The 16,807-nt window shown below is 45.1% G+C and overlaps 1 protein-coding gene across 2 annotated transcripts in view; it reads right to left on the bottom strand.

Moving 5' to 3' along the window:
- The window catches only part of EXOC4 (exocyst complex component 4), a gene marked incomplete at its 5' end in the record, with an annotated part of 369,114 nt that overhangs the window by 265,815 nt on the left and 86,492 nt on the right, over positions 1 to 16,807 (bottom strand). For both annotated transcript variants that reach the window (XM_082751522.1, XM_082751523.1), the window contains 2 exons: positions 1,897 to 1,985; positions 6,045 to 6,190. In XM_082751522.1, the coding sequence (XP_082607648.1) occupies positions 1,897 to 1,985; positions 6,045 to 6,190 (235 nt within the window). The remainder of the gene's footprint in view (positions 1 to 1,896; positions 1,986 to 6,044; positions 6,191 to 16,807) is intronic.

Here is a 16,807-nt window from a genome sequence, read left to right as displayed (position 1 = left end):
TCTCCTGCAAAACGCTCCCAGCCTCCTGCTTGTGCCAAACGCCGCCTCGGGATCTGCCTCCTATCAAGAAGGGGCTGATCTTTCAAGAAACCCTCCTGTGCCCCACAGCGAGGAGTTCTGAACCCTGGAAAAGAAAGGAGCTCTTTAAAAACACCTCCTCAGCTCAGTGCAACAGCAGCGGTAACCACAGCCCAAAACCACCCCGATCTCAGCCATGGTGTATCTGGAAGAGGCAGATTTAATATCTTTGTCTTCTGTGTTTTTAAAGGAACAAGGTCAAGTGGCCAGATCAGGACCTGAAGACAACTGGAAACAACAAAATGCAATGGGACTACTGCCAAAGAGATTTGAAATTTTTTGAGGGAAGGGCTACGAGCTCCCTGATGGCCCCATCTCTATCCTAAACTTAACGCCCTCGACAGCTTCCAAATTCCTGGCTTTGAATCCAGTTGCCCCATGCAGGCTGCAGAACAGAGTAAGTACTGTGGAGAAGTAACTACTTAAATTCTACTACCCATTGGTATTAAAAAAATGATAAAAAAAGAAAATAAATAAATAAATAAAATAAAAAAGACTGTGCCATAAAGTGGCTTACACTGAAACAACATCCTGCCGAACTGGGAGATTTCTTCCAGCTGATCCCAGGTACACGTGACAGATTGTGAAGGTGAGAACCTGAGTCTTAAAAGGTGAAGAGCTGTGAGCTGCACACCTTCCAAGCGTGCATAATGGGTGACATCATCATGTAAAAGACAGGGATCTTCACCTTATTTTATTCCCATGGGCTGTTAGATTATAGTGTGGGCAGCTGTCAACTTCAGTACCTCTTTTAATCTCAGATTCTTCCTTCACAGCCCATGCAGAAGGACCTGAATATTGGCCAGAGAGTGCATCATTGCCTATTTCATCATCAGTATGAAGATCCTCTTTACACAAGTGAAGCGATCAGTCCACAAGAACACTGTACATCTCTCAGTGCTTCTTACCTCACTGCTTTGGGTCTCACGTCTTGCTGAGCACAACTAAATTATAGAAGGAGGAAGGGACCACAAAGGCATCCAGTAATTCTCATGTAAATTATAAAATTTCCTCAAATAAAAGCCATCTGAAAATTACCATGAATAAGATTTCAAGAAGTTTTACCCTTGTCCATCACTGTAATATCTGAAGAGTTTACATTATTTTCTTTTTATGATTAGCTCAGTAAGAAACCACAACAGATGAGACAGAAAAAAAATATTCCTACTATACATTAACATGACAGCCTCAAGATCTTCCACTGATGTTGCTTCCAAAAGCAAGACTTGTGTGAATTAAGCCATTCACAAAAGAACGTGAAATGATGCCATGCCCAGAGAACACTTCTCTGTGTATATGCAACACTTGTCACGAGCAGTATAAACCAGCAAGAGCGGTCCAACACTTCAAACTCACCATTTTGCAACACTCTTAACTCTTCAAATATTGTACAAAAGACACAGAATTGGTCACTTCCAACGGAAACTTGTGACTTCAGATACAAAACAGTTGAATTTAGCTCCCAGAGCCATCCAGAAGCATGACATCCACCACATGACATAAGGAAATAAATTGCAGATAAAGAAGTAAATGTTAACTCCAAGTACCCAAAAGCAATGCTCACAATGAGACTTGTTTGTGTCTCATCCATTGTTTCATGACTAGTTTTTAGGACCTGGACCTTTATCTGAACACACAGAGGGAATCAAAAGAAACCCCATTGCTTGACAGAGCAAGAATAAGAGAACAGACCTTAAGAACAGAGATTTAGGCAGCCTGGGCAGCAAACCAGAGAGGTGTTAATACCTTGACATAGCATGGACAGGAGATTCAGCTCCTGTAGAAGAGAATTACCCAGCTAACACACTATTTCCCCACCTTGAAGTTCTCCGCTTCTGCTGTACAGCTCCCTCCTCTGCTCACGCAAATAGGCACTCATGCTAATAGCATGGGAAGAGGACTCAAACCTGTAATTAAAAAGAAAAAAGTCAATTAACCATCCACAGAATTGGCCTTCTTGTAAGCACCAGACAGCTCTGAACAAAACGCACTTCCCTGCACGGTTGAGGAATATGACCGAGGCAGACAAAAAGCACATTTTTCCTGTAAAACTCCAGCACTGATGTACCATATTTTGCCACCTTGGGTCCACACAGCTCTGTCGGCAGCTGCCGGTGGCACAGACCTGCCTGCATAGCATGGGGATGCTCTTCCGAGCAGGAATGGCCCCAAAAAATTGGTGAAATCCAAGCCAAATTGATGAGTTAGTATCAATTACATTGTTAACTGGCACATACATAAAGCCACAAATTAAAAACTAATGCTCTCATTGAAACTAAAATGTAGTAAATTAAGTATTTATTGGATGGCTCCAATACTCTACGAGGATCAACATGAGAGAAGAGATTTTTCAGCTAACAGAGCCCCATAAACATGACTTTGGTCATTTAGAGTAAAAAGGACTCAGGATGGCTCTGAGCTTGCTGGGGGCTGAGCTGGGGGTCCCTGTGACACAAGAATCCTATGGCCGAGGGACCCAAGGACTCAGCCTGAGCTCGGTGCTGGGGACACCCAAAAAACAGCAGCTCTCTGTGTGCCTGGTGGGCTATGGGCAGCTCTGCCACGGGCACTGGGGACCAGGAAGGGGCAGGCAGAGGGGTGAAGGCATTTGCAAATTGCTGAAGTGGCACAAGATGTCTTTAATGACCAAACTCCTTATAGTGATGACCTCAAAATGTTGAGGTCCTTCTGCTTGGGAAAGCTGAATCGGCATTAGCACCAGCCAGAAGGACACTGCAAACCTACAAAGAAGGGCCGAGCGTTTGGAAGCTTTCCTTGTGCAACAATTTTAAGGTTATTTGTATTAACGAGGCTCTTCTACTTTAATTTGGACTGCAAGTGTTAGCGTTACTGCGACTGGGCTAATAACCATATATCAAAATCTAAAAAACGCAGCAGAGTAATTAAATGAACGACAAACTCTTGGCTTTGTATTTGTGATGTGCTCTCTTTTGCTCCTAGTGAAATATTAAACACAACGTTATCACCATGACCCAGAGGTCTTCTCCAGGCATCAAACCCAGAATTCAGGTTAAGATGAACTGCAGCAACAAACCTGATTCTCCTCCTGCTGCCCCAGACCTGGCTTTGAGACAGCGACTCCGATCTCAGCACACCCACTTCTCCCCCCCAGCCATCCAGTCTCACTCTCCCATTTCCCCTCCTCTGCTCTTTCCTCAATCTATTCTTCCACATTCCTATTTCCACTCAACGTCTCTTCTCTTGCAATCTCTGCCTCTCCCCATGCTGACACTCCAGTTGCCAAGCTTGCATTGATTCTTTATTTTAAACACAGAATTGCACATCATTTTAACCAAGCCTGAGACTATCATGTTGGGTGTTCAACACCTGCTGATACCTTTCCCACCAATGCCCAATTTCTGTCTAGCAAATCTGATCTTCAGGGAGACAGCAACCTGCACGTGGCTACTTCTTGGAAAAGAAGAAAGAAGAAAGTCAGGCTTATGATAGCAAAAGCTACATGAATTCCCAAAGGTTTTGGTTTCTGAGCCAACATTAAACAATGAAATACATCAAGACTTCCCCACCCCTTTTTCAAGATAGGGAGCCAACGATTCCAAGTCTCTTCCAGATGTTAGTTGCTGATTTCCAGACTGTAAAACTCAATTCAAGAGTCCTCATTCTTCCTACTGCCTCTAGATCGTACGTCTTCACATAAACACACTAGAGGAAGTCGGATTTAGAAAATGAGCTTCTAACAAGCTGTCACAGGGCACGGCACAGGTACCTGCATCGAGCTGCGAGTAAAACACCAGGTGGAGCCCTGCCCTAAGAGACTCCTGAAGTGAGAAATTAAAAGCGGCTATTCTGATGACAAGTGGATGGCTCCTCCGATTTGGACAGAGCTAATGGAAGGGCAAGAAAAAGCCTCGCAGCCCGGCGCGAAAAAGCACTGAAGATGGGAGAGGAGACAAGAATAACACTCCATCAAACATGCACATCCCCCAGCGGGCTGAGAAATTCCATTTCAAGGGAGATTTCCATAGATATAGTGACAGCTGACAGAAGACAGATAACCAAATCAGAGCTCCCAATAAGTGCTGCTGTCACCGTGGTGCCGGCGATGACTTGGTGACAAGACCACGAGTGGCAAGAGACGCGCTGTTCCGACGAGGTGAGGCACCTTCACTTTAAACAATTACACCTACCTTCACTCTCTGCTGACAAACTAATATAGAGGCTGAAATTGCTGTAGGTGAAACAGAGCATCCCCGTTCCTCAAACTTAAGTGGCCCAAGCACACCCAAGAACAGCTGCGGATTGAAAAGGTGAGCGGCTCTATTTTGCTCCGATAGAGATCTGCAAGACGGAGTGAATTCAAAGAGCGTAATTCCCAGCCCAAAGAGCCATGGGAGTGTTAAAAAAAGGGGTGGGGAGGAATAACCACAGGCTGTCAAGGTGGCAGGAGACACCTCCGAGATCCTCCAGGCAACATTTAACCTTCTAATAGCAGAAGATTAGACAGACAGCTAATCCTGGGAGAGGGAGAGAGGGAAGTGCAAAAGCCTTTGGGTACTAAGAGAACACAGCTGCTATGTGCCTATGCCCACGGGGCAAATAACAGGGAGTTCTGCAAGCTCTGGGTAATCAAGAAATAAATTTTAGCTGTAAAAAAAAAACAACAAATGACCTGTAAAGAGGCTGCGGAATGTGAAGCTCCCCCAACCACTTGCCCCATCGCTCTTTGCCATTTCCATTACTGAATTTCCCATATCACCTCCCCACCACGTAACGACCTACCTCAAATTACAAATGGGATGTTGTAGATCAAAAGAAAAAGAAAACACCCAGAAAAACCCACCCAGACTTCATGGGCACCCATATCCAGCAAAATAAAGAGGGAAACTCTTTATTTTAGCTCTCTCCTCCAATCGCTCCCCCCTCCAGCCAACATTTCAGCAGATTTTGTTAAACTTGGGCTTTCTACACGGGAGAGCAAAGCCTGGTAAGGCTAAATACCTCGCTAATGGGTAGTGAACGACAGCTCAGCCCTGCAGCAGCTTGTAGTCTCGAGTCCACCCATCAGATACGCTGCCCTTGCTGCAGCTGAGCACGGGTAAAAGGTTACTGCCCCACGGTGCTGGTACTCCCCAGCACTGCTCTCCTTGCTGCTGTTCCCTCAACCCTACTGTTAAGCCTGTATGTTCCCTGAACAGCCGCTTTAGAACAATGTCATTGTATATAAAAAAAAAGTTATTAAAGAGATTATTTTGGCAGTGCTGAGTTAGGAGCAGCCACACAGTTACGCTGGCAGAGCTGCAGCATAAGATCAAAGCCATCACCTTTCAACTTGGAGCCTCTGCTGTGAAAAGAGCACATTTTGGTCATTCCCCCGAATCCTCAAGGGGCCAAAGAGAATGGACCAGCACAGGTAGTCAAGAAATGAGACAAAATTTCAGCAAAGCTCCCTTAAGTCTCGGTGTACTGGCAAGGCCAACTGTCTGCTCATAACAGCGCTGCTCACCAATGACTCCTCCTCACCCCTCATTGCTGCACATGAAATTTGCACCCCAAATCCCTCCCTTACCTCGCTCATCTGCTCTCTTACTCTCTCCTCCCAGCCACTTAATTCTTTCCACTTTGAATTAAAGGAGCAAGTGATAGGATTAGCCAGTTAGTCTATCTGGTAATTAGAGAGTTATCTTAATTCTCTTTGTCCAGTCCCCTTTATCACCCTTTTTAACAGGTCTCGAGCATACTGTGCACAAAGACAGGCTTAACGTATCGCTGCCTGCTCTGCAGCAGCTCATGTAAGGAGATCCCAACCCTGCAATGAGCCCCTGAACGAGCTGCACTCTACAAACCAGCCATGAACCCATTAATCCCTACCAGAGATCCTACTGAGGCTTCAGCTTCGGGCACTAAATCTCCATCTCCGAACTTACACCCCACTCCCATGTGAAACTGTGATTATCGGCCCGTTTTAAGTGCATCCTGGCACTTACTTGAACAAAGGGTTTTTAGGCCTTTGTGGTTTCTTCTTCGCAAAGAACGCTGCGAATTCTCGCCCCGAGCTGGCGTAGCTAAGCTGGGTGGATGGCTCCGAGGCAGTGCGGGTGTTCTTCATATCCAGATATTCTGTCAGCAGCATCTGGGAGCAGAAGGAAGAGGAACAGTGCTTAAGAGATACAACAGCATTGCACTGTGACTCTGAGGATCTTTAAATACCATACAGGGCTGGTCATCAACAAATCAACAGTTTTAATTAACAGAAACTCAGCTTTATTTTCAGAAAGGAGATCCTAGTGACCCATACGCCACTGTCACCGATTTGATAAAAGCTCATCCTGCATTACTCGACCAATTCAACCTGCTACAAAACCCTGATGGTACTGAAGGTATCTTGCAAGAATCTTGAGTTGCTTGAGCGTGTGTGTAGAGAAAATCAACGAAGCTGGTGAAGAAACAAGAAAAAAGAGGTATGGGGAGCAACTGAGGGACGTGGGGTTGTTTAGTCTGGAGAAGAGGAGGCTCAGGGGAGACCTCATTGCTCTCTGCAACCACCTGAAAGGAATACCGATATAATCCACTACAAAAACACAGTTTACATATGGAGAAAATATACAGGCATATGTAAATTTGCGTATATAAATATAAAACATGCATGTGTAAATTCATGTGGCTATATTAAGGGTCACGAACACCGTTGGAAAAAATCCTGGGAATGCTGCAAAAATTGCCCTTTAATAGCTCCCAAACCGTTGATGCTTTTTTTTTTTTTCTTTAAAAACCACTGAAAATATAAATTCCCACAGTCATCAGTTCCTCAAACTCAGTTTAAATTTGATTTTCTTCTAGGCCAATAACTTCAGAGAGGGGTTGGCGGGTCCCTTTGTGAATGGGGCCCTTTTGTGAAACCCTTGCAGCCTGAAGTGCTGGTCTGGTGTTTGGAGCAGCTCAAGTAACTCCACGGTGCAGAAGCAGAACCAGATTCAAAGTCCCTCGTTTTTTATTTCATTGTGTCTGGCGATGGAAAGAAACCCCTTAAAAATTAACTTTTGTCAGTGCTTTCAGAAATTCATTATTTATGTTCAGAAAACTCTACCTACTTGGAGGCTATTAGTAATGTGTTCCATTTCAGTAATTAGCCAGTCAAAGCCCATCAAAGAGAGTTGTCTTAATGAAAGGAATACATCAGTGCAGTGCTGTCTACGTTAAAACAAATTACATACGAATAAATATCCAGGCAAATGGTATCATGCCCCTAATTAGAAACAATTCACGATTACTTGGGAAAAAAACAAAATAAAATAAAATATAAAAACTCCAACTCTTAAAATGTCTCTATTAAAACTTTACCTGAGCACAAGGTTTTAAAATGCACTCTTATTGTTCAGAGTAAAATAATCGCTGTGCTAATTTTTAACAGTAATTTACCAAATCCGTTTGTATTCGCGTATTTGCATTTCATCTTCTCTACTTGAATTAACAACCCTAAAATCGCCACGAAAATGTAATTAAACCCTCAAACTTAATCAAGTTCGAAAAAAAAAGAAAGAAAAACATTTAGCAATTTGTTCTCATGTTATGGATGAAACCTATTTATAATGGATTCTGGGATTCTGATGTCCCTTTATATGCAGGACTGGAAAATATGAAGTGTGTAATACAGCACCGAGCTCCACGACTACAATAAGGCAACAGAGGCTTGTGCTAGGAGTATAATGAATTGCTCCTGTTAGTTAAAAATTGAAACAGAGAAATAAAAGATCAGCTGTGGTTCGATATTCAGAAGAGTTCTGAAAACACCGCAGATTAGGAGAAAGGAGGAAATTGTTCATTTATGGCATCGCTAGGTAGGCCGAGCAGGATGCTAAGGCGCAAGGCTCTAAAAAAGTCAAAGGCTTGTAAGAGCAGCAGAAATTGCTGGTTTTGATAACTATTCTCAAAGTTCATCTTTAAGTTATAAAATCCAAGCCTAGCAGAAACCGTGCATGACAGATCAAAGCTCTTTGTGCTCCAGCGCCCTGTATTCAAGTTACGCCGATTCTTCGGGACCAAGTAATTAACTGGAAGCGTGGCTGAGCAGTTACAATACGTAGCCAAGCCGGAGAGAAGCTGAGACAGGAGACATCTCCAGCACACGGTACGTTTGGCTTTTAACTACAGCACGAAGATGAAAGCCTTTAACATTTTTAAGCAATATTATCCATGTGTGGGACGCTCTTTGTATCTTGCCAGCTGCTTGCTTGAAAAATTAGGGTGAAGTTTTAGCTTCTTGTTGCTTTGTACAACCCATGGCCTTCACCCATCATCGTTGGCCTCAACGTAATCCTTCCAGCTCGATGTTACCCAGCTGTTCTGCCCTCATCGTGGCTATAGGCAATTCTAACATCACATTTCAGTGTTATTAGCTGGAGCCTGACCCTCTACTTACCAAAAATCACAGCCAGAGAGAACTTGGAAATCCACTTACGAGGAAAAGCAGACGTCTTCCTGCCTATCAAGGTGAACAGGAGCTTTCCTTAACGCTGAAGTAAGGGATTTGACAATTGGGTCCCATAACACCTGGTTAGCAGTTGCTAAGCCATCAATCAAAGACCTTGTTAGACATTAATCACATGGACGTACGGCAAGATTTATGAGTGACTGCAAAGTTTGCAACATCCCATTCATCTATAACAAGGACTTTTGACTTTCCGTTCGATGGTTGAGGTCTGCCATCCATGTAGTGTATTTATATCAATGTCAAGCAAATAAAGCTGTACATAAAGCGAGAGAACAAAGCACTCTTTACCCGGCTGCTCTTTGGAAATGAAAATTAATATAAATGTTGTATGAAAAAGGCAATATTTATGGATTTGGAGGCGTAATTAAATTCTGAAATTTCAAAAGGTCAGAACATTACATGTATCCTGTCCGTCATGTCGGTCTGGTAACAGCTTGTTCTACCTCTCCGAACTGCAACGGGGCAAGAATTTGCTTCTGTGGCTGATCACTGCACCCACTGAGACTTTTCAGATCCACGTTTTTAATTTTTGGTTGAGCCCCCTGAGCTGTGCAAGCTGATGAACAAAGCATAGGCAATAAAACGAGGCTGACCACAGAGTCACTGAAGAATTAATTCATTATTTGTGCCTCTTCTGAGGTTTTAGATGGGAGGCCTGAGCTCTGAATGAGCTCTACTGCATCAACTAGAAGCTGCAAACTGGTATTTCGCATCCTCACATACTCTGAATTAAGATGGATGCTGCAGGATGAACGGTTGAAAATCCCATTTCAAAACAGGGAATCTCTTCCCAAAACGTTACTGTTATCGGTTCTCTTTGGAGACGCTTCCATCCCAAGCAGCCCTGCCGATCACGGCACCAATGGGACCTTGAGAAAAAGATACTTTAAGTAACTAAATCCCAAGACATTTACATCAAAACCAACCATTTCCATTTTGATAAAATTTGGAAGAAAGCAGAATGTGCAAAATTCTGCTTCAGTGTGCTCCTAACAGGCAACTACTATAGCAATTCAGTATTTCAACACTGATGCATGATGCCATTGAATAGTAGTTACTAACCTGTCCAGAGCTACCTAAAATACACCGAAAGAACTTTTAAATCTGTCTGAAAAGCTCTTTATACTCTCACACTACTGGTTATGCCTTCATATACTTGGGGGATCCTGGAGCTCAAATGGAAACTAACACCATACCATGAATTTTACAAGAGTAAATGGGATGAAGAGGTAATTGCTGGCCTCTCCACCTCATATTGATCAGGGACAAAATCACAGAAGAGATGATAGACGGCTCTATTAAAAAATAATTAAGGGAGAACAGCAGCATGCTATGTCCAGCAACATGGGCTTGCAGAAAACAGATCCTTGCTACCTGAGATGTCAAATTTAGTTTTAAATAAACCCAGAGAGAGCAAGTTATTTCCAAGAGGGATCTGACAGAAAAGCCAAAACGATAGCAGAAAGCACAGCATCCACTACAGTAAAAGTCAGTAAGACAGTGACAAGGTCCTTAGCATCCATGTAGAAATGAGGAAGCCACAAATTGTGGATTTTTGCTTGTCGTGGTTCCGCTCGAGTGGGCAGCCGAGCTCCACCACAGCCGCTCTCTCACTCCCCCTCCTCAAAGAGGAATGGGGAGAAAATATGTGAAAAGGGCTCAAGGATTGAGATAAGGACGAGAAAATCACGCAATAATTATTGTAACGGGCAAAACAGACTCGGCATAAGGAGATAGTAAGATTTATTGCCTACAACTAACAAGCGAGAGAAGTGAGAAAACAAAGGAAAAAAAAACAAAAGCACCTTCCCCCCCCCATCCACCCTTTTCCACCTCCTCCCCCCGAGCGGCGCAGGGGAACGGGGAATGGGGGTTATGGTCAGTCTACAGCACTTCTTCTCTGCCGCTCCTTCTCGGTCACTCTCGTCCCCTGTGCTGTGGGGTCCCACCCACGGGATGCAGTCCTTGATGAACTGATCCGGCGTGGGCTTCCCACAGGCAGCAGCTCTTCCAGAACTGCTCCAGATATGGGTCTGTACCACGGGGTCCATCCCTCAGGAGAAAACTCCTCCAACCTGGCTCCCCTATGGGCAGCAGCTCCTGCCAGATCACCTGCTCCTGCGTGGGCTCCTCTCCACGGGCTACAGGTCCGGCCCGGAATCTGCTCCGGCAGGGGTCTTCCACAGGCGGCAGCCTCCGTCGGTGCAGGGCCACCTGCTCCACCGTGGTCTCCTCCACGGGCTGCAGCGTGGAACCCTGCTCCACCGTGGTACTCCATGGGCTGCAGGGGGACATCCTGCTTCACCATGGTCCTCACCACAGGCCGCAGGGGACTTCTGCTCCGGCGCCTGGAGCACCTCTCCCCCTCCTTCTACACTGACCTTGGTGCAAGGCTGTTCTCCCACTCCCTTGACTCTCCCGGCTGCTGTGTGGCGCAGCGTTTTTTCCCTGTCTTAAATATGCTCTCACAGAGGCGCAAAACAACATCGCTTATTGGCTCGGATCTGGAAAACAATGGGGCCCTTCCCAAACATGGGGCAGCTTCTAGATCTTTCTCACAGAAACCACCCCTATGGCTCCCTGCTACCAAAACCTTGCCACGTAAACCCACTACATTGCTAGGTCCCAGAAATCTAAATCCCTCCTTTCCTTTTGTCATCCGTATTCCAAGTGAAATGCAAGTCTGTTCCAGAGCCCTTCTCTTTTGATTGCTTAGAAATTCTCATTTCCAGGCGAAATTTTTGTTTTCTTAAAAGAGAACAAGTAGAAGAAACTTCGTCAGATAGCACAGACAAAAGCAGCTGAAGCAACAGCTTTCCATACTGAATGGACCAGAACCTTTCCTGGCTCAAGTTCCTATGGAAATAATGACTACAGGAGGGTTGTGGCTGATAATATTTTGGGGAAAATTGGTAAATTATACAAGTAACGGATCATTGATGCAAAATAACACAGAATAATTTATTTATTTTTTTATATTATTTATATAATATCATCAAGCTACTGTAAGAATTTCATTGTCACCAGATGTAACTCTACACATACGGGGGAAAAAGAATGAGTCAGGATCTGTAGGACTGTTGTGGAAGGCAATGACTGTAGAAAATTTGGGAATCTAGAAGATAATCGGCAGCAGAGAGGTTCCCACTGTGACAGTGGAGATTAATTAGCTAATTGGAAATGGCTACATAAAGCAAAGAGCTTTGTCAGAAGCAAAAGTTGGCAGCAACTCTCCGTGTCGGTCACACATCTGGAAGTCACCCATCTGGGGGGCCGAAGGAAACCCTGGCAGTCCTACAAAGAAAGAGCAGGCAGAAAGGGGGCGAAGGGGTGCACGAAGGAAGCCTGGAAGTTATTAAAAGGAAGGCACAACTACGGCCAGGCAGCAAGAAGTCGTGAGCTCAGCCTTGTTAGCTTGGCAAAGAGAAAGCTCAGAGGTTACTAGATCAGTCTGCGAGCATGTAACACTGAGAGCACAGAGCTGAGGAGAGACGTCTTCGCTAATGAATTACAAAAAAAACTCCAAAGGCTGGAAAGTTGAAGCTGGCCGGGCTCTGAGTAACAGCGAGGCATACATTTCCAGAGCGTAATTAACCACTCACATCAAAGGTTACGCTGCATTCTCTGCCACTGACTTTTTCTTCTCTCCCCTAGTCAGGACTGGACTGCTTTCTAAGGGACGTGCCCTCTTTCAAGCAGGAATTAGCTCAAGAAAGCACCACGGCTTGTTTTACGCAGAGGTCAGGCGAGAGGATCACAACAGCTCCGTTTGGCTTTATGATCTGGGAATCCTAATAACGCCGTCACGGCACTCAGGGCCAGCTCTCCGGCTCCTGCAAGAAGGAACCACTGATTTTTGAAGTACCAATCCTACACAGCACCTTTTAATCAGCATCTCCATTGAAAGAGGAAATTAAAACAGCCGCTGCTAACGTTTGGGTTTGGGAACAGGTTTGCACTGGAGGAAACTTCTCGCTTTGGTAACCGCTGGGCACGAAGCTGCAAATATCCCTTGTACTTTGTGGAAGCTGTAAAGGGAAAAGAGAAGGGAAAGGGAAGGGAAAGGGAAGGGAAGGGAAGGGAAGGGAAGGAAACCCAGAAATAACAATCCCTGCATCTCCAGTAATTCGCTGTGCAGCACTGGCAATTGAAGGCAAGATTTCTTTGCAGCTTCTTGCTCTGACACACCGGGAGCTGCTCAACCATGTGCTCCTCCTGCTCCGCACCAGCTGCCGAGAATGCTTTGGAGTTACCTTTTAGTTACACCAGGAGCAAGAAGTTGAGATTGCAAAGTGCAAAGTGGACTTCCTAATGGGATTGTAGTGAGACAAGCTGGTTACAAACAGAACAGCAGACAACGTTCACATTACACTACATCGCCGAGTTCAATGGGGACGCCTGGAGATGCCTGGTGACAGCTCACTGCAGAGCATGCACTGGCAAAACCATTGCTGAGATGATGGAGACTAGACAAAACCAGTAGCAAAGTGCCAGAAAAAGGAAAAAAAAAGCAGTGGCACCCTGTTTGAGATGGTGGTTTAGAGCTCATTACCCAGTAATTTGCGGTATCAAGATTTTTAATAATTATAATGCTGAAGAAATTGTGGATTTAAAAAAAAAAAAAAGAAGCAACAGTTTGAGTTCTCAGAGCACTGAGCTTTCTGTACGTCATACCATGCTGACAACAGGGGCTGGCTATACAAATGGCAAACGCAACACAGGCTGAAAGAATAAAAACAAGTTTTAGGGGCCACGAATGCCAGTTAATGCTCCACAACCTGCTTTATCTAATGCTCTTGTTGCCCGTGAAATTAATTTAACTGAAACACGAGAATAAAAACCCTTCAAGAATTAATTCTCTCAAGGCATTGCCCAACTCCACTACTGAACGAGAAGCAAGAATTCTTTTGTTTTGCATTTTTGGGGAAAAAGTGAAAAAATTACCCAAGAACTATTGAGATAACGCTATCACTGCCGGTGCTACTACATTCATTATCGATGCTAATTGTCAATTAGCACAACCGTTGCTGGAGACCTGTGAGTGTGCATTTACCTCTGCACTTCACAGGCTTTTTGGGGACACAGCTGGTCCTGAGCATCACAAGCTCCATCTGCACTTGATGTAGGGATGAGTTGAAGTCTCCTGAGCAGATATGAAGTCACTTGAGTATGTGTGTACTGATATATTGGGTTTCCCAGTCGCTGGTACAGCAAAAGGAGAAGCTGGAGGTGCTGTCCCAGCCAGACACCAGGCTGGAGGCTCCTCGAACAACCAGCACTGAGCAGCCCTCATTGTGTTTTCCCACTCTGCCAAGAAAAGGCCTTTGGTTCAGTAACGAACGCGTGGCATAATGATTTAAATTGCAGTGTTTTCTGCAAATGCAGGCTAATTAACCCTGTGATGTATCAACACCCATGGGCATGTCATGATCCAACTGAACAGATTTGAAGGGAAGCCCTGTCCCTACTGAAAGAGCCAAGGGAAGCATCGCCAAGAGCATCAGGTTGTGCCCTGCTCCTGACATACTCACAAGATAAAAGGCTTCTTGCAGCTCCCAGCTCCAGCCCCACTCACCTGTGCTGCATCAATATTACAAGTCTCACCTTAACTTACACTCGTGGCTCCGAAAACAAGCGGCTAAAAGAAAAAGCTGCCGAGAAGTTTATCTCCTGCAACATGCAGAAGGCGCGCTGCCTCTTTTCCAAGCCCTCAAGGGTGGCTTTGCAATTGCTTTCTACCTTTAGAGGCTTTAACAGCCATATAACACAACCCAGGACCAGCTCACACAAAGGTGCATGGTGCAGGTCATCTTCAGTTTATCGATGCATGAAATTTTAAGACATTTCCTCTGAAATTTAGACATCTGGCCTTCACAAAGGACCAGGAGCCGGCCCGTCTTTATTCCAGCTTTCCCAGTAGCTCTGCTTATTTATGCATTTTTATTTCAATGAGAGAGACATCAATCTGCCAGCAGCGTTTGTTCCAGCTACCGACAGTCAACTTGAATAGCTGGGTCAGAAACCAAGTGGACAGCACTTCATTTTCTCCAGGCACGTCAGCTGCTCTGCAAACACAGACTGTGCTCGCAGAAATGATCCAAGGCTGCTTTCTCCTTTCAGTATCAGGCCCTCGACACCAAAACAAAACTCACAGAGAAAAAAAAAGAAAAAAAAGAGGAGTAAGGTGGGCGGCACGAGGAGTCAGGCAGATGATTCACGTCCTCCAAAGAAAAGCAACACGCTGGTGCACGTTTCCATAGGAAAGCAGACACGGCGTCTGCAAGACAGCAAAACCTCCACATTTACACACCTCGAGGGCTTTGGGATGGGGACTGCAAATGCTTGGTGGTGTGGAGAAGCCTTTTGTGGTTTTTGACAGCCGAACCCAAGTGGCCTCTGGGCAGTAACCTCTAATTTCTAGGACTGCTTAATGACCATGTAAAAATGTCTGTGTATGCCTACAAATGTTCACAGACCTCTTTAGTGCATGGTCCTTCCGATGTGATTGAGGAGACGCTGGGAAACACACATGGTCCAGGACGACCCAGAGCATGGGTAAGCAGCCATCTGTACTCTCAAATTGCCCAAAAAGCAATAAACTTAATCAGAAAGGCGCAATTACCACCTGCTTCATAGACTGTACAACATGAAGCCTTTTCCCACAGGTTTCGAGCCCGCTGCCTTTCGCTTTGACTGGCCTCTCTTTTGTTCAGGTAGCACAGAAAAAGGTCAAGGAGGAGCTGGACAGGTAATTGCGTGCAGATTTTGGCTCTGCCAATTATACATCAGCGACCCTTCAGTGGGTCTGCACATTTTATAACTCAAGCAAAGCCAAACTTCTTTAAATCACAGAGAAAGAGGGTGTATTCACTCACATCGAGTGTCTGCTACACACCCACCTCCCACAGCATCCTCTTTCCCAGGGAAAGAAATGTGCAGTCCTGACGTGTACGAGGCACGGCGTTGGTTAACCCACCTTACCTGAGCTTCTGCTTCTCCGAGTGGCACAGACAACGCAGCCACAGCAAAAAGAGGAAAAGGCAGCGTGCTGCTTAAATATCAAGCATGTTAACTCCTGGATAACACAGCACACTTCGTGTATTTCATGCCTTCGACTAATTGCTTAAGACATCCTGCTACAGTGTAGACGGTAACAGTAGTGTGCCCTCAGTCTTCATTAAATGCCAGCTCTTAATAACAGACTCCAAAAGGGCTTTAATTGCATTTACTCGCAGCTCCTGAACTTTAAAAGTTGTTAATCAGATTTCTATGTAAATGGAATGACGATTAAAGGTTAAGTACAGGTTTCTGAAATTTCAGCAGTTGAAGACGTATTGCCCTTAACAGGAAAGAGAAACTACCAGGCTTGACAGGAACTAAACATCTTAATTAAATACTCAGAAGTACAGTACTTATTTCGGCGTGAAGTTCTATTTTCAAATGTCAAACTTAATCAGGCACTTGACAAAAACGTGCAATATCCCTACAGCACAGAAGAACAAAAACGCCTCGGGATTCTTTCCTGAAGAAACACCTGCACAGCTCCCGGTCCTCGGCTCCCTGACAAATTCCGATCCGCCAAGCCACTCGTCCCAAACGCCGAGACGGGAAGTTTTATGGCTCTGAAACTGCAGGAGTCCGGTTCAGAAATAGGATACACCATTTTTCAACGTGTCAGCTTTTCTCCCGTTTGCTCGGTTTATCCCTGTAACAACAGTGTCATGCTGACAAATAAACATAAGGGTCCTCATAAATCTGACTCGCGGAGATTTATTTCCCCCGAGGGTGCAGCCCCATCAATTATCGCCAGTCGAAAGTATAAAAACTTCTTTGGTGGGAGTAAATTTAGTACGGCTGCACAGTGCTCGGAGTAAATTTAGGATGTCTGCAGAGTGCTCTGCGAGCAGCTGCTCGTGCTGGGTGCTGGTGCTGAATGCTGCTGAGAGCACCGAGCTCCGGCGCTTCCCAGGGCGCGCGTCTCTGGCACCGCTGCTGCTAATTAATCTGACCTGCTGATTTGGGTCCTCCTGAGTCATTACAACAAATACAGAGGCTGAATGCTTCAGTCACTTGAAAACTGACCTGAGGTTTAGTGCAGTTAGCTAGGATGCCAGTCTCTGGTTTCGGTTCTCTTGCAGGGGTACATCGGTGTCGTTAGCAGCACGCGCATCCTGCAATTACGTACGGCAGAGAAAATCCACCCTAAATGGGATCTGTGATCGGTTTTTGATGCCAAAACATCACAAAATAAGTATTTTG

This window comes from Aythya marila, assembly GCF_965140915.1.
Source record: "Aythya marila genome assembly, chromosome: 1".
Classification (NCBI taxonomy): Eukaryota; Metazoa; Chordata; class Aves; order Anseriformes; family Anatidae; genus Aythya; species Aythya marila.
Note: the sequence above shows the minus strand (reverse complement) of the source record. Positions and strands in the feature narration are given on the sequence as shown.